This window comes from Canis lupus, chromosome 1 (assembly GCF_003254725.2).
Source record: "Canis lupus dingo isolate Sandy chromosome 1, ASM325472v2, whole genome shotgun sequence".
NCBI lineage: Eukaryota > Metazoa > Chordata > Mammalia > Carnivora > Canidae > Canis > Canis lupus.
Window position 1 is genome coordinate 114313456 of NC_064243.1, and position 18105 is coordinate 114331560.

Genomic DNA, 18105 nt, shown 5'->3' on the forward strand with positions numbered 1-18105 from the left:
TCCACCCCCAGCCCTGATCCTAAAAGGCCTTGTGGGAGGTTTCCAACCATGAGAACTTTAGGTGTACAAAGCTCCATGCAGTAAATGGAAGGCAGGCGCTGTTATTTGGTCCAGGAGGAAACAGGCTCAGAGTTTAAATGGCCTGCCCAAGGTCACCCGGTAGGTAAGCAGGGGAAGCAGGACCTGCACCAAGCCCAGTGATAGAAGGACAGCTCCCAAATGGTAAAATCTAACATGGCCAAGCACGTGGTCAGGTGAGGTCAGTATTACTCTTGGTGCCACTTCTTGAGGGAGGAACAAACATATCCAAAGTCACAGAACAAAGAGGGAGAGCCAGGATTCAGACCCAGGTGTGTGTGAGTCTGAAAATAACCCAGAACAGCTCCCAGGCAGGCAGCAGTGCATCCCATCTGATCCTTTCAATACCCCTTCCACAGATAGGAAGCTGGAGGACCCGGCTGTCCTTGCCCAGATCCTGGGACTGCAGGAAAGGGAAATGGACCTTGGTGCTGCCTACCTGACTCCAAAACTCCCAACAGAGTAGCCACCTGCATGTCATACACTCAGAGCAACAAATTTAATCTTCACCAAACCCAACAAGGAGGATACTATGGGTAGAGCTATTTTCTGGAGAAAACTGAAGCCCATAAGGGATGTCAGTGGCTAATACCACGCAGCAGGCAAATATTGTGCAAGAGGGTTCACATTACAACCATGGGGGTGTGTGTGTCTGTATTTATTGCAACCCCTTCCCAGAGACAGCAGTACAGGGCCTTCCTTATCTCAGCAGAAGAGGTCCCTTGAGTCAATGCACTACACAAGGAAGGCAAGGGTGTGGACAGAGGGGTGCTTTTCCTAACTCACATCCAGAACCCCTATGGGCAAGCAGTGTTCCAGATGGAAGAGGCGAAGCCAGGACTTAAACCCAGGACCAGGTGCTTCCAGAACTGGAATAGCTTCCCAAGAATACTGCAGGCCTCCAGAGAGAAAGATCCTGTTCTGGGTGAACCCCAGCCTGCTGCGGCCCGGACAGTCACTTCTTCTTCTGCACATGGCCACAGTCGTACTTGCCACGCACGACAGTGAGCTTCACGCCAGGCAGGTCCTGGGTGCGGCCACCCTGCACGAGCACGACGTGGTGCTCCTGCAGGCTGTGACCCTCTCCGGGGATGAAGCATACAGCCTCTCGGCCTGTGCTGAGCCGCACACGGCAGCACTTGCGGTTGGCCGAGTTGGGTTTCTTGGGCTTTCGGATGAATGTGCGCAAAACCACTCCCTTCAGCTGTGGCCGGCCAGCCGTGGGGCCCAGAGGTGGAGGCGGCCACTTCGGAAGCCCCCGGCGATGCATCTGGTTCAGGGTGGCCATGGTGCGGGTGGTCCACAGCTGGGAGGCCAGGGCTTGGCCTGGAGACACACAACCGGGGACAACAGGGGATGGTTATTATCCCAGTGAAGGGGTAAGAGTTCTGGGCACTGTTCCAAGCACTCTACAAGGATGTGTTTACGTCTAGGGGCGGTCACAAGTAGGAGTAGTAATGTTTACTGGGCAACCATCACATGTCAGGTTCTGTTTTAAACATTTAATGTGGATTAACTCATTTTATGCTGCAAGGAAGATACTGACTTTAATGCTGCTTAAAAATAATAATAAAAGCGAACAGATTGACACCATGTCAGGGACTGTTCTGTGCACTGTACCCACCTTAACTCACGCCACCTCCAGAGCAACCCAACGGGATATTTTGGGGAGGGGTCCCTCCTCCTCCCTGTCATACTCACTTCCAGCCCCCATAAGTAGATGATGTCAGTTGAACTTTCATATAGACCCCTTCCTCTCTCCACTGCATCAACTCTGGGCCTGTCCAGGCTCATCTCTTGATCCCTACTCCTCCCTCCTCCTACACTCTAGTCCCCACATGCAGCTGGAGGGACCCTGTGGACACCTGGGTCAGGCCATGTCCCTCCCCTGCTCAGAGCCCTCCCCCCTGCGGTGCCCTCTGACTTAGGCAAGAGACAAAGTCCTTCCCATGGCCCATGAGGCCCCAGTTGATCTGCCCCCATTACTTCCCTGACCTTCATCTCCCCTACTAGCCCCCTTGCTCATCCTGCTCCAGCCAGTGTCCCCAGAAACACCAACAGAAAGGAGACCAGTCGGGCAGCCCAGGTGGCTCAGCGGTTTAGCACCGCCTTCAGTCCAGGGTGTGATCTCAGGGTCCCAGGATCAAGTCCCACATCGGGGTCCCCATAGGGAGCCTGCTTCTCCCTCTGCCTGTGTCTCTGCCTCTCTCTCTCTCTCTCTCTCTCTCTCTGTGTCTCTCATGAATAAATAAATAAAATCTTAAAAAAAAAAAAAAAGGAAGAAAGACCAGTGTGGCTGCAGTCTACTAAGAAGACTGGGGGTGGGGGGGAGCAGAGCTATATATTTCCAAGGCAGACTGATGGGACTTGCTTATGGATAGGATGTAGGATGTAGGATGTAGGATGTCAGAAGATACCACCATAACTGGATCCTCTTCAGCAAACATTCATTGAGCACCCTGTCTTGGCCCCAATCCTGGAGGCACGGTGGTGACAGAGACAGCCCTTGGCACATCCCTCCTGGAGCTCCCAGTTCAGGGCTTTAGGTTATCCTTTTCCTGTCACTAGCATGGATGCCTTTTTGCACCCAAACTTTACAGTCCCTCCATATCCAGGGCCAGTCCTGGCCCTATGTCTATTTCCATGTCTCCTTATGTGTCAAATTACAGCAAAATCCTTAAAAGGGATGAGATATTCCCCTTCTTCCTCTTGGTGATAGCCTCTTCCAAGTGGTATGCCTTAAGCAAGACTCTGCCCCTCCATGTCCTCACTGTGTCACAGGCACCATAATCACACCTACCCCCCGCCTCCCCCCCGCAGTACGTGTATGAGGGGCTACCCTTAGAGACACATGTCAAGCCAGCCCAGAGTTGGGACACCCGGATGGCTCAGGGGTTGAGCACCTGCCTTTAGCTCAGCTTGTGATCCTGAGATCCAATCCTGCATCAGGCTCCCCGCAAGGAGCCTGCTTCTCCCTCTGCCTGTGTCTCTACGCCTCTGTGTGTCTCTCATGGGTAAATAAAATCTTAAAAAAATTAAAATAAAAAAAAAAATCTACCCCAGTTCCCTGGCAGAGTGCAAGCCTGTCATGTGATCCTTAGTGAGTGGCAACCAGAAAGTGCTTAATAAATATTGCAAAGAGTGAATAAATGACCGAAATACCTCGCAAAGGGCATGGCCAGGAGAAGGATGTGATGTCCCTAGAGCCAGTAAGGACGTAAATTAAGCATCCCCCTCCGTACCTGGCACACACTAGGATCTTGAAAAATACCAGCTGAACGAATGACTTAAACGCTTTGCTTGGATGTCTCACCCACCGGGGGGGGGGGGGGGGGGGGGGCGGGGAGGGGTTATTTAATAAGTATTTGCTGAAGAAATCGATAATTGACCCAACCGACCCGACGACGCCCCCAATGCAACGACTTCCCCCGTCACCCCTGCAGCGGGAGCTCTGCTAACACCCACCACGCATCCCTAGTTTTAAACCGCGATTCCCCGGGGGCTGCGGCAGAGGCACCCAAGTCCCAGCGCGGAAAACCCTCGTCCAGCTGCGTCTCTGCAGCTCGAGATCCCAACTTACCGTAACTTAGGGACGCGCGGAGGCCACGGAGAAGGCCGGACCAGGACATCCCGCCGTCTGCAGGGTCCCTGCGTTGGAGGATAAGAGAATCAGGAAGGAAAAGGGGACTGGCCGTAGCCCGGGCAGGGCCCAAATCCTCCCATCCCGTCCTCAGAGCCTTCGGATTTAAATCCGAGGAATTTCCTGACAGTCTAACCCCTCACGCTGCTGACACAAATTCCCTCCGTCAATTTTACTTTCGCTCTGAGTAGACTCCGGGCACCCAGCGACCTCTCCCCACCCCCCCAACCCCCGCACACAGAAGGGAAACTGAGGAGAGACCCGGGAAGTCCTGAGAAGCAGGGGCTCCACCACCCACCCCAGCAAGGTCCGCAGGCACGCTGAAGCGACCTCTAGCCCGCCCGGAGGCCACCCTGCCAGGGATTGGCTGGACCTGCCTGTCGTGTACGCTGAGGGGGCGGGGCGTAGACCACGATTGGTCAACGACAGAGCCAATCTCGGTCAGTTTTTCCTTCCGAACTGCGTCGCAGACGCGAGCGGCGCTCACCGCCTTCCCGGGTCGCAGCTGCTTTGCAATTGGTCTAAACGCGGAGTGGGCGGGGCGAAGGGTGCGCGACTCCTTGTCCCCTGTCCAAGATGGCTGCGTCCATGGCGCGCCGCTTGTGGCTTTTGGTGGCTGGTCGGGGTCTTCGGCCCCGGAGAGGCTGCGTCCGCAGCCACAGCCCGAGGAGAACTTTCGCCACGGAGAGACGAGACCGGAACCTCCTGTACGAGCACGCGCGCGAGGGCTACAGCGCGCTCCCCGAGCTGGACATGGAGCGCCTGTGCGCATGCCCTGAAGAGGCCGCGCGCGCCCTGCAGCTCCGCAAGGGGGAGCTGCGGCCGGAAGACCTGCCCGCGATCGTGAGTGCGCTTGCGCCGGCCGTCAGCCGCGGGGCCGCGCGGGGCTTGCAGGAGACTCTCCGGCAGGGGGCGAACCTATCGCAGGAATGTTAGTTCTTTCCCGGGTTTAGCCGACACGTGCTTGGCACCCACGTATGTGCCAGTTATGCACGGAGTGCCAGGGTCCTCGTGTCTACACACCCATGAAGCGTCTGTTTCATAAAGCGTGCCGAATACCTGCTTTGCGCTTAGGAACTTCCCACATGCCAGGCTTAAGACCACAAAAAAATGGGGGAAAGGGGCAAAAAATGAGGGGTGGGGTGTAAATCAGAGGGTGGAGGGATCTGCCTTTGGAGAGTAAGAGGTAGAGTCCTGCCCCTGCCCCACAGGTAGCAGGCAGCTAAATATTTAATGAATGAATCTTTCTACCTGCAGCTATTTCAGCAGCATCTACTATGTCCCAGGTGTTGAGGATAAGGGGGTAAATAATATATAATACTACCTGCCACGGAACGAGAAGCAGAGCCACCGTGTTGCTAGACCTTGCTGGGGTGCTAAGGAGGGTCCTGTTCTAAGGGCTCTGTACATTTTTGCCTCATTTCAGTTTCACAACCACCCTATGGTGCCATGATGGCCCTCATTAGAGGAGAAACTAAGGCCCAGAAAAATTACTTAAAAAGTGTGGCTGTTCCTCAAGAAATTAAACATGGAATTACCATATTATCCAGCAATCCCACTTCTGGGTATATTCCCCAAAGAAGGGAAAGCAGGGACTTGAACAGGTATTTGTGTACCCACGTTCATAGCAAGATTATTTACAGGAGCCGAAAGATGGAAGCGACCCAAGTGCCCATGGATGGATGAATAGATACACAAAATGTGGTACATACGTTACAGTGGGATATGATTCAGTAAAAAGGGAAGGACATTGTGACACGTGCTACAACATGAATGAACCTTGAGGACGTTATGCTAAGTGAAATAGGGCTATCACAAAAAGACAAAACTGTATGATTCCATTCATACGTGGTACCTAGAGTAGTCAAATTCACAGAGACAGAAAATAGAGTGGTGGTTGCCAGGGGCTGGGGAGAGCGGGGAATGGGAAGATGGTGTAGAGTTTCAGCTTGGGAAGATAAAGTTCCAGAGGTGGATGGTGGAGAGCGCTGCTTAGCGTTGCAAATGCAGTTAATGCCACTGAACTATACACTTAAAAATGGTTAAAATGGCAAATTTTATGTATATTTTACCATAGCCATTTCTTTATTTATTTAAAGATCTTTTTTAAAAAATTTATTCGTGAGAGACACACACAGATAGAGGCAGAGACATAGGCAGAAGGAGAAGCAGGGTTCCTGCACAGAGCCCAATGCTGGACTCAATCCCAGGACCCGGGGATCACGTCCTGAGCCGAAGGGAGACGCTCAACCACTGAGTCATCCTGGCATCCCTATTTTTTTTTTAAGATTTTATTTATTTATGAGAGAGAGAGAGAGTGAGTGCATGAAGGTAGCAGGGGAACAGAGGGAGAGGTAGAAGCAAACTGCCTGTTGAGTGCAGAGCCTGACACAGGGCTGAACCTAGGACCCTTCAATCATGATCTGAGCCAAAGTCAGACACCTGACCAACTGAGCCACCTAGGCACCCCTACCATAGCCTTTTAAAGTGCTGGTTTAGAGATCCTAAATTATTCATAACCTACTAATGGATCACATCCCAAAGCTTGCAAAACTTCTTTAGGGCATGAAGTTTGAAGAAAAATATGGCTTGTGGCTTTATGGGCAATAAGAAGGCATGTGAATTGTTCCTAGGAACCCTGGGGAGCTGGGTGCTTTCAGGCAGGAGATGGATTGTGTAGGAACTCTGGCTGGAGGAGGTGAGCCTGCAGGCTGAGAGGCTGGCACAGGGGTCCTCATGGGAGAGGACAGGATCTGGATTGGGGCAGGAGTCAAGGGATGGGAGGAGGACAGACCTGATGGATGTTCCTGAGGCAGAAAGGTCAGGACATGGTACCTGGCCACAGAGCTGGGGTGGCATCCAGCAGGAGGCTCAGGGCTCTGGGGTAGGGGGATGGGAGTTTGTGGGCCAGATCTGGGGGAGAGATGCTTTTCCTCAAGGCACTCTTACACGTAGTGAGTGGTGGAGTGTTCAGGGGACATCCAGGGGGAGCCCCCCAGTGGGTAGCCAACCACTTTGTGGCCTGCTCTCCCCTTCTGGCTTCCAGCCCCAGAGGGTAGGGCTATGTTGTTTGCCCCATTTTGTCAAAGGGAGAGCTGCAGCCAAAGAAGTCAGTGGGGTTTGCCCAGGGATGTGGGCTCTCACAGAAGGACCTCATAGCAGTAGGGGTGCCCATGAACAAGAGCTGAGCCTGCATGTGGAGGGGACAGGTTTAGCACACAGCCCCATAGGACAGAGGCTGCTTCTCATCTGTGAGACTCAGAGGTGAGTGCTGGCAGGGCCTCAGCTCATGCCCTTCAGCATGGAGGGTCCTTTCATCTTCTTGCTCCGCATCCCTTAGGATGCTGCCCGGTTTGACCCTCCTCAGAGTCCATCATCCAGTCCAAGGGAGTGAGAGACAGAAAGTCCAGCATGGGGACTTATCTTTAAGGAGGTGACCGAAGACTCACATTCCCACTCATGTCCATTGGTTGGTCTTGGATCCAGGAGCACACACAGCTGCAAGGGAGGCTGGGAAATGTATCTAAATTCTGGGCAGCCACGTGCCTTACACCAGGGAGCTCTAGCATGAGAGGGCAGGAGGGGAGACGGGCCACTGGGGTCCAGGTGGCCAGAGGGACAGGCTCCAGCGAGAAGGGGCAGGAGACAGAGGCCACTTCACACCTTTCCCTCTGTGTCCACCCCCAGATCTCAACATGGCAGGAGCTGAGGCAGCTGCAGGAGCAGATCCGGAGTCTGGAGGAAGAGAAGGGGACTGTGGCTGAGGCAGTACGGGCCCTGCTGGTGAGCATGGGGGTCCTAGGTTGGGGGGGCTTCACTGTGCTGATTCGACCTCAGTTTCCCCTCTCGCAGTCCACGATGGCTGGCGTCTCTTTGCATGACTCTGCCAGAGGCAGAAAGCAGGACTTCGGTGGCTCACATGTCCTTTTTCAAGAGCAGGGAGACCTTTCCTGAAGCATCCAGCAAGGTCCCTTCATGCCCTCATGGGCCCAGACACCCGACACCCACACCTGTCATCAGTAGGAGGGATGGAGTTACTACAGTGGCCTTAGGACTCCTTGAGAGGCAGCCCCTGGCTTAGCCCATGTTCCCTGAACTACAGGGAGGGAGTGCCCAAGGAGGGTAAACTGAGTCAGGTGTCTGTGGGATTGGAGGAGGAAAGGCAAATAGTCTTGGGTTAGATGGCCAATAACATCTGCCATGGGGGCAGAAAAGTAATCCTAAAATTAACAGCAGACATTTATATAGCAATCACTGCGTGCCAGGCACTGTTCTGGGTGCGACCCTCACGAGTCTGTGAGACAGGAACAGCACGGACCCAATTTACAACTGACACAGCCAGGGCCCCAGGATGTTAAAATGTGCCTCAGTGTCACAGCCAGAAAGAAGTGGCAGAGGCAGGGTTCGCACCCAGGCATTCGGGCTGCTTTCCACCCACCCCTCCCCTCGAAGGCCAATTGCAATACTCATTACATCTCCCTGTGACACTGGGACCTGCGCGCCAGGCCCCGGGCTACATGCGTCACAGGCCAGCAGCCAGTGCAGACAACAAAAGTGACCACAGTTAAATGTTCAGTGAGTGCTAACTCATCTCACGGAACCCACGCAGCAGCCCTGCTGGGGACGTCCGATTAGCCCATTTCACAGATGGGAATCCCGAGGCTCGGAGGGGGGACGAGATTTGCCCGAGGACACGCATCCGGGAGACACCCCACGTTCAGATCCAGGTCTGCCTGATTCCGTCTGCTGCTCAGAGTCATAGGAAGTCGCACGTTCACAGACTTTACATCTCCAAGTCTCGGTTTTGTCATTTACCGATGCCCACGTCGTGGAGTAGGTTATGGAGAGATAGGACCGCGTGAGGCCTCTGCAGAGACAGGCGTGACGTGGCTCTCAGTCAACAGAGCGGCAGGTGTGATTACTGTCAGTTGTCTTGCCTCCTCCTGGCTTTCCTGATAGAGAAACTGAGGCACAGAGCGGAGGAAGGTCTGTCTGGCCAGGCACCTGCAGAGCAAGATATTCAGAACCCCTTCCACACACCTACCCCTGACCTCTTGCCCCTGTTTGACCTTACACCCCTTGTTTTTTTCCCCTCCTTCCGGGCCCACTGAACCTAATCACCGCCTCCACCTCTCTTCTACCAGGTAAACCAGGACAACAGTCAAGTGCAGCAGGTACTACAGGGGGCTGATGTCCCGTCCCTGGGGGGAGCGGGCAGGTGCCAAGTGAGTCCCAATTCCTACATTGTAACAGAAGACAACAGGATTGTCCATCCAGGTGAATCTGTTGGTTCATGAAACAAGAGGCTGGCTCCAGGGCCTGGCTCCATACTTGGTTCTACTTCCCTCTTGTTCCCAGACCAACTTTCTCCCCTCAGAGGAAAGGGGAGGCTGGCTGGGGTGCCAAGGGGACCACTTCCCCCCATAGCCGCACCCGTAGTCCTGGCGCTTGGGTCACATGCCTGTCTTTGAGCCAATCACTGTGGCCAAGGCAGTGGAATGTTCTGGTAGGCCGGGCCTGAGTCCATGACCCACTGGTTATACCACGTGGTGGTGAAGCGAGGTGAGGGAATTTCCCAGAAGGAAATTCAGGATGTTGGGCCAAAGAGACAAAAAAAAAACAAAGAGACAATGGGTGTCCGCCACAGAGGCTCTCCCAGCAAGGTCGAGGCTCTGCTCGAGGTCAGAGTGGTTGAGGGACCCTGCCCCTTCCTGGGCTGACGCCGCCTGCCCCGCCCCCAGGACCCCCAGTATCAGAGTCTGCGGGCACATGGCCGGGAGATCCGCAAGCAGCTCACGGTCCTGTACCCCAAGGAGACCCAGCTCAAGGAGCAGTTCTACCTACAGGCGCTGAAGCTGCCCAACCGGACCCACCCGGATGTGGTGAGCGGAGATGGGCCGTGGGGGAGCCCCGGGGCCCGCCTGGGACCACCTTCCTCAACCCCCCGCTGTCTCTCTGCAGCCCACCGGGGACGAGAGCCAGGCCCGAGTGCTCCACGTGGTCGGAGACAAGCCAGGTGGGGGGCCCCGGGGTCGGATGTGGCTGGAGCCTGTAGAGTCCCGGTGCTCCCCTCCTCCGCCCTGTCTCCTCTGGGTGTGCGCAGCAGGCTGTCCCGTCTCACTCGGGCCCCGGATTCCCTTGGGTTTTCCTGCCTGACTCCCCTCTGGCTCTGGCTTTGGCTCTGGCTCTCTCTCGACCTCCCTCTTTCTTCTTCCTAATGTTCTCTCCCCCTTACCCTCTCACCCCTTTTCTCCCTTGCTTCGCGTCTCTCTCTATCCCTCAATCCGCTTGCCAGTCCCGTCTCTGCCACCATCTCCCCTCCCTTCCTCTCCTCTCTCCCCGTGTCTCTCTCTCTCTCTCTCTCTCTCTCTCTCTCTCTCTCTCTCTCTTTCTCTCGCTGCCGCTCCTCCCCGCCGTCTCTCTAATCCAGCTTTTCATCCCGATCCAGCTTTCTCCTTCCAACCCCGGGGCCACCTGGAAATCGCAGAGAAACTCGACATCCTGCGGCAGAAGTGAGCCCGCCCGCTCGCGGCCCTCCCCGCCCTCCCCGCCCCAGCAGCTGGCTCAGCACCAGGTGTGCAGCCACCAAGGCCTCACCCCGCATGAATGTTTGATGCCCGGTCCCCCGCCTGGCAGCTGGCCTCTGCCCTGGGGTGCAGAAGAGCCCCCGTCGCCCCCCACCAGCCCCAGCCCACACGCACCCGCCTGTCCGCCCATCTGTCTCCCAGGCGCCTGTCCCATGTGTCCGGCCACCGCTCCTATTACCTGCGTGGGGCTGGTGCCCTCCTGCAGCACGGCCTGGTCAACTTCACACTCAACAAGCTCATCCACCGGGTATGGGCCAGGATGGGCAGGCTGCCTGGAGGGGGTGACACTGACACAGACTCAAAGGCTCAAGGTGGGGAGGTGGGGGGTAACCTCTGCTCCAGTCACTGGTTACAGAGCTTTAGGTGTATTTTTTTTTTTTAAGATTTTATTTATTGATTGATGAGAGACACAGAGAGGCAGAGGGAGAAGCAGGCTCCATGTAGGGAACGCGATGCGGGACTCGATCCCAGGACCCTGGGTCACAACCTAAGCCGAAGGCAGATGCTCAGCCGCTGAGCCATCCAGACATCCCACTTTAGGTGTATTATTAAGACGTTTAATTCTTAAAGCAACCTTAGGTGTAGGTGCTATTACCCCCACTTCAGAGAGGGAGAAATTAAGGCCTCCAGGGGGCGCAACTAGTCCAGGATCTGATGGCCGCTGCCTGGAGCTGGCCCCAGAGCTGTGTGACCTCAGTGCCTGCCTGTAGCATAGAGGGGGTGTCGGGAAACGTGCTGCTGAAACAGGAGCTGGAGGCGTGGGGTGTAGGCAGCAGCAAGGGACTCGGGCATTTCCGGAGGGCACTGGGGAGCCACAGAAAGCTTTCGCCACACCTCTCACTACCCTGGGCCGGATGAACTGAGCAAGGAAACCATGAGGCGCCAGCAGAGAGGGGCCCTAGGGACGGCTCCAAGCCCCCCTACTCGGGCCTTCCTCGGTTTCCTCTGAGGCGGGATGGGTTTTAGAAGGACAGGTGGGAGCTATGGGCCAGCTCTGCAGTGTCGCTTCTTCGGGTCTGAGCTTGGGGCCTGGCGGGGGTCCAGGCCGTGCGCCTCAGCCAGCCCCTTCCTCTTCACAGGGCTTCACCCCCATGACGGTGCCAGACCTCCTCCGAGGAGCTGTGTTTGTGAGTGCTCCCCACGCCCAGCTGTGTGCCAGGCCCTGTTCTGGGGACCCCACTCATAAAGAACAGCCTATCTCCCCGGCAGAGACCACCCTGGGACTGGGTTGAGGGTCCCAGGCCACAACAGGGAGGCCAGGGCAATTCTAGAAGCTTCCGGGGAAGGACCGGGGGTTGTGACTGCAACATGGAGGCCGAGGTCATCTGTCCCCTGACCTCAATGGCTTGGCCTCCCCAGGAAGGCTGTGGGATGACGCCAAATGCCAACCCATCCCAGATTTACAACATCGACCCCTCCCGCTTCGAAGACCTCAACCTGGCTGGGACAGCAGAGGTGGGGCTTGCAGGTAAGCATCTGCCTGGAGGCAACAGCAGGGGTGAGGATGCCTCCAGAGATTGCAGGGGAACAACCAGGGCCATCCTAGGGGTGATGGCCACCTGCCTAGGATGTCTCAGTGACCCCAGGGCCAACACGTACCGTTGTGTAGGTCGTTTACTGCACAACAGCACAGTAAGGATCCAGCCACATACCAGAGGGGACACCTTTTCTAATTCTCCCAGAGGTTTCCTGTGAGTGGGTGGTGCCCTGGCTGACCCATCCTGTCCCCCTCTCCCCCTAGGCTACTTCATGGACCACTCCGTGGCCTTCAGGGACCTGCCGATCAGGTGATGCCCCGTTCCTGTAGAACATGTCCCCACCCGTGACGTTCCTTCTCCCCTCCCTGACTCCACCTCCCTGGCTCCCCCAGGATGGTTTGTTCTAGTACCTGCTACCGGGCCGAGACAGACACAGGGAAAGAGCCACGGGGACTGTATCGAGTACACCACTTCACCAAGGTTGGTGTAGCCGGAACCGGAGAGGAGGGCCTCCGCAATGACCCAGGGCCTCCTGACCCGTGTGCCCACTGCGCTGCCCCAGGTGGAGATGTTTGGGGTGACAGGCCCTGGTCTGGAGCAGAGCTCACAGCTGCTGGATGAGTTCCTGTCCCTGCAGATGGAGATCTTGACAGAGCTGGGCCTGCACTTCCGGTGCGGAGAAGGGCAGGGGTGAGGGAGGAGGGATGGGCTGGCTAGTGCTCCCTCACCGTGAACACCCTCACACCCCCACCCTCCGGCCCCTTTTCCCGTATTAGGAATATATACAGGGTGTGTGTCTGGGTCTAAAATCCCGTGTAGGCCACAGGATGGAGACGGCAGCCAAGGCAGCGCGGGGCGCTCCGGGGTGGAGACCCGGGCCCCTTCCATCTCGTGGCTCCCATCCCTAGGTGCCGCCCCATCTGCGCTGCACCCGAGGGGCTCCTCACTGCCCCTTCCCTTTTGGGCAGGACCTGGTGGGCAGCCCCACGCCCTCCTGCCTCATCTGTTAGGCTTCCAGAGAGGCTGGGGGATGTGGGCTTTCTCCCCGGTTACCTGTTACAAACCCAGGGTGCTGAGAGTGGCACTCTTCGCTCCATCCGCTCCACTCCTGCCCCCCGATACCCTGCCGCATCCTACCACCTTCTCCACCTCGTGCCTCCCCTCCTTATCCTCTGACCTTCACGACAACTGTCTCTTGGGCTGCAGCGTCCTGGACATGCCCACCCAGGAACTGGGCCTCCCCGCCTACCGCAAGTTTGATATCGAGGCCTGGATGCCAGGCCGCGGCCGCTTTGGCGAGGTGAGCCTCCAATATGGTGAGGACGCGCAGTGGGGACAGGGAATGGGATCCCCCACAGCTGACCCTCTTGGCCCACCCCCTCACCCAGGTCACCAGCGCCTCCAACTGCACAGACTTCCAGAGCCGCCGGCTGCACATCATGTTCCAGAAGGAGGCCGGGGAACTGCAGTTCGCCCACACGGTGAGCGCCCGCACCGCCCTGCCCACCGTCCCCACAGCCTCCCTTCTTAGGCCTCAGCCTCTCCCAGGCTGGTAGAGGTCATCACATGGACGTGAGCATGCCTCTCTCCCAGGTGAACGCCACGGCCTGTGCTGTCCCTCGCCTCCTCATCGCCCTCCTGGAGAGCAACCAGCAAGAGGTGAGGGGTGGAAAGATCACCCTCAGGGAGGCAGAGGGGGGAGGCCTGGGGCGCTGGCAGCATCCTGAGGCCTGCTCTGTCCCCAGGATGGCTCCGTCCTCGTGCCCCCTGTCCTCCAGCCCTACCTTGGCACCGATCGGATCACTGTCCCCACTCACGTGCCTCTCCAGTACATCGGACCCAACCAGCCCCAGAAGTCCAGGCTCCCCAGCCAGCCTCTTCCGAGCTGAGAGCTCACCCTCATTGGTCAGCAGGGCTGTCGCTGCTTCCTGGAGCTCAGGGGACTCTGGAAACCCGGGACCTATTTTCCTGAGCCTGTCCTGACATCTGCATTCCTCGTGTCAGCTCCGTGCCTGGGCCCCTTCCCTTCTTCCCCAATTTTCTCAGAACCAGCCAGTGACCCTGTCATCACTGACAGTCCCAACCCTGCACCAGAAAGCAGGACATCTGGGGACTTGACGGTTGTAAGGACAGGGAAGGAGAGGAAGAGTCCCCAGCCCTCCTTCCTTCCTTCCCTCAGGATGTAGCAGAAAGTCCCCAATAAATGGTCAGAACAAAGGCCTTTGTGGATCTGTGGGCAAAGGACCCTGGCCGACTAGCTGGGGATGCTGGGCAGCTGGGCTGAGGTGCCAGACCGCCCCAGGGTCTGTGGCTGCGGGGACCGTGGCCAGGAACCCCCAGCAACCCCCAGAGCACAGGGAGGGCAACTTAGAGGCCACCGCCAGAACTGAGAGGCCAAGTCCTCTCCCCTGGCTCTAGGACAGGAGGCACCTTGCACTGACCCCAGTTTCAGCCTCACCCCTCCATCCCCAGTGGCAGGGAAGGGTCCAGTAGGCAGCACAGACTCAGTGAAGCTGGAACTCACCCTGGCCCGGGACCAGCTCCTCTCACGCCGACGTCACTCCTTCCTTCAGCAGACCCTGGCAGCTCCTTCTTCACAATATTTCCAGAAGCCACCCTTCCTCTCTCCTCCCTGGTCCCTCCCTGGGCCTCCCTGGGCCCGTCCGCTGCGACTCAGAGGCACAGCAGCCACTTCACTGTCTGCCCTGCTCCCTGGGCCCCACACAAAGCCAGAGCAGACCCTGTGGGACCCCTGTGTTGGGTCACACCCCTCCCCTGCCCAGAGCCCTCATGTTGCTCCATCTCACTCAGGGGAAAGGACACTTGTCCCTGTGATCCACAAAGCCCCACCTGATCCGCCCCCTGCCTTCCACTTCAGCCCACTTCTTGTCGTGCTCTGGTCCGGCCTTTCTAACTCTGCAGACTTGTTCCTGACTCAGACCCGTGCACTTGGCAGTGCCTCCTCTGGCTACTTTTTCCCTCAATCTTGGGCGAATGCCTCCATTTGATCACTCAGGCCTTGGCCCAAATATCCTCCTCAAAGAGGACTTCCCTGACGGGCCAAAGTAAATCCCCTAGCACTCGTGATGCAGGAGTCTGCGGTCATTTCCTCCTTCCTTAGGCTGTTTGAGTGTTGTGTCTGCGCCTCTCAATTGTCTGCTCCACAAGCACAGGGAGCTTGGCCAGTTTGTTCACTGCTGGAGCCCCCGGCTTTGGAAGAGGGCTGGGCATATAGTAGGTGTTCAATAAAAAGCACTGACGTGAAGGTGCTGGGCGCTGTCTAAATTACCTTACGCACTCCTCACCTCCTGCCAAGCCTCACCTGGAGGAGGGGGTCACCAGGCCAATTTCACAAAGGATGCAACCAATCCTAGAGAGGTTGGGCGGTTCTCCCAGGGCCACGCAGCTGGTAGTGGTGGAGCAGGGATTCAGGCAAAGTCCAGCCACCACCTCGGAGGAAGTAGGTTTACAAGGCCCAGGTTTGCAGACGAGGAAGCGGCCAAAGAAGAGGAGTTGCCTGAGTTTACCTGTTAAGCGGCGCCGCTGGATTCGAACCCAGGTCAGCCTCCCAGTGCAGCCTTAAGCCCATCAGACCGTGTCTGTCTGGCGGATACACCCTCCCTCCCTGCTGGCACTAAGGGGCCATTATCTGGAGCAGAGCGGGTGCAGGACGTGGGTCCCCATGAATAATTGAGGGTCGGGCAGGTGGCCGCCCTGCAGCTGTCACCCTGCCACAGGCAGGGAAGGGGCAGTGGTGACGTCACTTCCTCCCCTGCGGGGCCACGGGCCTGGGTTATAAGCAGCTGCCCTGCCGTCCAGCACAGCACCGAGCACCGAGCACCGAGGTCCGGACGCCCCACCATGCAACGCCGCAGGGCCCACCTCCGTGCTGCTCCCACTGCCACTGCCCCTGCTGCTGGCGCTGCTGCTGGGGGCAGGTGAGTGCCAGAAACTGGAGAGGGCACTTCTGAGACCTGTCAAGGACCGGGGACTCAGGGAACCAGGGGGGAACGAGGCACCCATTGGGGTCGGACCAGAGACTTCATGGGCTGAGCTTCCAGGTGGGGAGGGAACGCCTGGCAGGTAGGCTGAGGAGGGGACAGGGGAGTAACAGGATGCATCTTGGAGCTGAGATCAGCACCGAGGACAGCGCCCGGGGGTCCCAGCCCAGCACCCATCTCCTTCCTCCACAGCCACCGCTGCTCCATTGGCGCCAAGACCCTCCAAGGAAGAGGTGAGTGCAGACCCCTTGCCCTGCCTCATCTCCCCCACACCCTGGCCCACCCTGACCAACTTCCATGATCATCTCCCCTCCAAACCTCCTGCTGCTCTCATTACCCCCATCTGCCCTGCCCTCAATCTCCCCTCTGACCCTTCACCCCCAGCTGACCCGCTGTCTAGCAGAGGTGGTCACAGAAGTGCTGACACTGGGCCAGGCCCAGAGAAGCCCCTGCACAGCTCTCCTCCACAAAGGTAAGGGGGGCCTAGGCCCCAATTCCTCTTGGGAAGTCCCCACCCCACCCAGGGTTTGTGCCAGGGCTTCCTGGAGGAAGGGGTGTCTCATCTCAGAGTCCCCTTGCCTGGGCTGGCATAGCACTGCGCAGTGTCCAGCCTGGCCTCCAGACCCACCCTCGGGGTTCCCTGCAGTGGTGCAGGATGGGGGCAGAGAGTGTGGCCCAGACCTGACCCTCCTCTCCCAGTTTTGGGCAGCCCCACTGTGGGACCTTGGGCAGACCCCAGAATCCCTCCAGGTCTCAGTTCCCCCAATTTGCTGCACAGAGAGCACCCTCTCTTTCCACCAGAGATGTGTGAGACAGAGCCCTATGGCTGTGTGTCCAGCAAAGAGAAAGCCCTACTGGTTGAGGATTTCAAGAAGCAAGAGGCTGGGAAGACGAGGTCCAGCCAGGAGATGAGGGATGAGGAAGAGGAGGCCGCAGAAAGGGCCCACAAGTCCGAGGTGCGGGAACAGACCATCCATGAGCAGCTTCAGAGCCGGCTCCACCAGGAAGAGGACAACGAGGAAGAGGAAGAGGAGGAGGAGGAGGAGGAGAAAAGGAAGAAGAGGGGGCACACGGAATCCTTTGAAGGCCTGTGGAAGCGGCGCCTAGAGGGCAGAGGGGGCCCCCAAAAGCGAGTGGCAGAGCAGGCCAGTGACGAGGAGACAGCCCAGTTTGAGGCAGAAGAGAAGGGCCTGCAGGTGCTAGGCGGGGGCCGCAGTCTGTGGCAGGGGGCCGAGGCGGGTGGAGAGAGGCACGACGACTCGCCGCACCACCACCACCTCCACCAGCCTGGAAGCTGAGCCCAAGCAGAAGGAAGAGGCTTCGGAAAAGGAGGTGAGTGGAGGAGGCGATGGGCAAGTGGGGCGGACCCAACAGCCAGTGGATTGCTACCAACCCCGTACCAGTGTTGGGCCATGATCACTACTCACCACAAATGGATCGTAGTGACCAGGACTGACACCAGGACTAGGCAGCAAGAGCCGAGCAAGGCCTCTGCTTGACCAAGATGGCTTCCATGCTGACATCACTTCCCAGATGGCCACTAGTATTGCAGAGAGGTAGCTGACTTAGCGGTCTGGCCACATGAAAAGGGGCTGCTGCTTGGTTCACTGGACTACAGATGGACACCATTGCTGGGTCACAGAAAGTAGGATGTCCCCGTGATTGGTGGCAGTAGCCCAAATGGCCAGCACCTCACAGAAGGGTCACGGCATCCAAGTTTACTTGTCCTGTCCGTTGCCGTTGGCTAGACAGTCCACACGCACACGAACCGCACTGCTGGGCACATTGGCCAACGTAACTCTTCCGCCAAGGTCCCCATCGTGGTCCACAGGATGACCACTGTTGTGCAAACTGACATGGCTCACATTCAGGGGTGACTACTGAGGTGGCCCGCCCTAGGAGGTAGGTGCTGATCAATCCATTTCTGATCCCACCAGGAGCATGACATGGAGCGGCTGGAGCATGTGAGAGATGAGCTCAAGAAGGCAACTGAGATTCTGGGGGAGGAGATCAGGAGGGAGGGATGACCCCCGACTTCATGGCCTCCTTCCCGGCCCACCCTACGGCTTAGGACTATGGACCCCCAAAGCTCACCTACCAGCCCACTCCATGCCCAACTGCAGGAATGGGGAGAAGGGTGTGCCATGCAAGTGGGCTCAAGGGGCCGAGTCTGAGCTGGGGAGAGGGGCTGGCCTCATGCTGACTCAGGACATACCCGGCCACCCATGTAACCCATTCCAACCCTTCTGTGTGGATAAAGCACAAAGAAAACCACTGAGGCTTGTGTGGCACTTGATTTTGGAGGGATGGGGACCCAGGAA

At 57.5% G+C, this 18105-nt stretch overlaps 3 protein-coding genes across 6 annotated transcripts; 2 read left to right on the forward strand and 1 right to left on the reverse strand.

Moving 5' to 3' along the window:
• Nucleotides 1–721: 721 nt before the first annotated feature.
• MRPS12 (mitochondrial ribosomal protein S12) lies at nucleotides 722–4335 on the reverse strand. Of its 3 annotated transcripts, none has more exons than XM_025425084.3 (3): nucleotides 4206–4335; nucleotides 3659–3726; nucleotides 722–1404 (listed from the first exon to the last, which is right to left on the reverse strand). In XM_025425084.3, exons 2-3 carry the CDS (start codon nucleotides 3705–3707, stop codon nucleotides 1034–1036), a joined length of 420 nt encoding a protein of 139 aa, XP_025280869.1. In that variant the 5' UTR covers nucleotides 3708–3726; nucleotides 4206–4335; the 3' UTR covers nucleotides 722–1033. The 3 variants fall into 3 exon arrangements, with proteins under 3 accessions (XP_025280869.1, XP_025280867.1, XP_025280868.1); XM_025425082.3 differs by lacking the exon at nucleotides 4206–4335 and adding an exon at nucleotides 4017–4113; XM_025425083.3 differs by lacking the exon at nucleotides 4206–4335 and adding an exon at nucleotides 3980–4066.
• Nucleotides 4295–14000, forward strand: SARS2 (seryl-tRNA synthetase 2, mitochondrial). Of its 2 annotated transcripts, XM_025425072.3 has the most exons (16): nucleotides 4295–4561; nucleotides 7406–7501; nucleotides 8863–8892; nucleotides 9460–9600; nucleotides 9680–9734; nucleotides 10167–10230; nucleotides 10447–10552; nucleotides 11385–11432; nucleotides 11665–11773; nucleotides 12047–12092; nucleotides 12176–12263; nucleotides 12346–12455; nucleotides 12990–13083; nucleotides 13172–13264; nucleotides 13377–13442; nucleotides 13529–14000. In XM_025425072.3, the coding sequence occupies exons 1-16, from the start codon at nucleotides 4295–4297 to the stop codon at nucleotides 13670–13672; spliced, it is 1557 nt and encodes a 518-aa protein (XP_025280857.1). In that variant the 3' UTR covers nucleotides 13673–14000. The 2 variants fall into 2 exon arrangements, with proteins under 2 accessions (XP_025280857.1, XP_048965686.1); XM_049109729.1 differs by lacking the exon at nucleotides 10447–10552 and having other exon boundaries at nucleotides 8863–8995.
• Nucleotides 14001–14777: 777 nt separating this feature from the next.
• Nucleotides 14778–18058, forward strand: CCER2 (coiled-coil glutamate rich protein 2). The gene is given in 8 exon segments (XM_049110044.1): nucleotides 14778–14848; nucleotides 15319–15342; nucleotides 15603–15721; nucleotides 15977–16017; nucleotides 16169–16256; nucleotides 16586–17073; nucleotides 17075–17116; nucleotides 17722–18058. Coding segments are annotated over 8 exon segments (963 nt in total). The 3' UTR covers nucleotides 17812–18058.
• The last annotated feature ends 47 nt before the right edge of the window (nucleotides 18059–18105 follow it).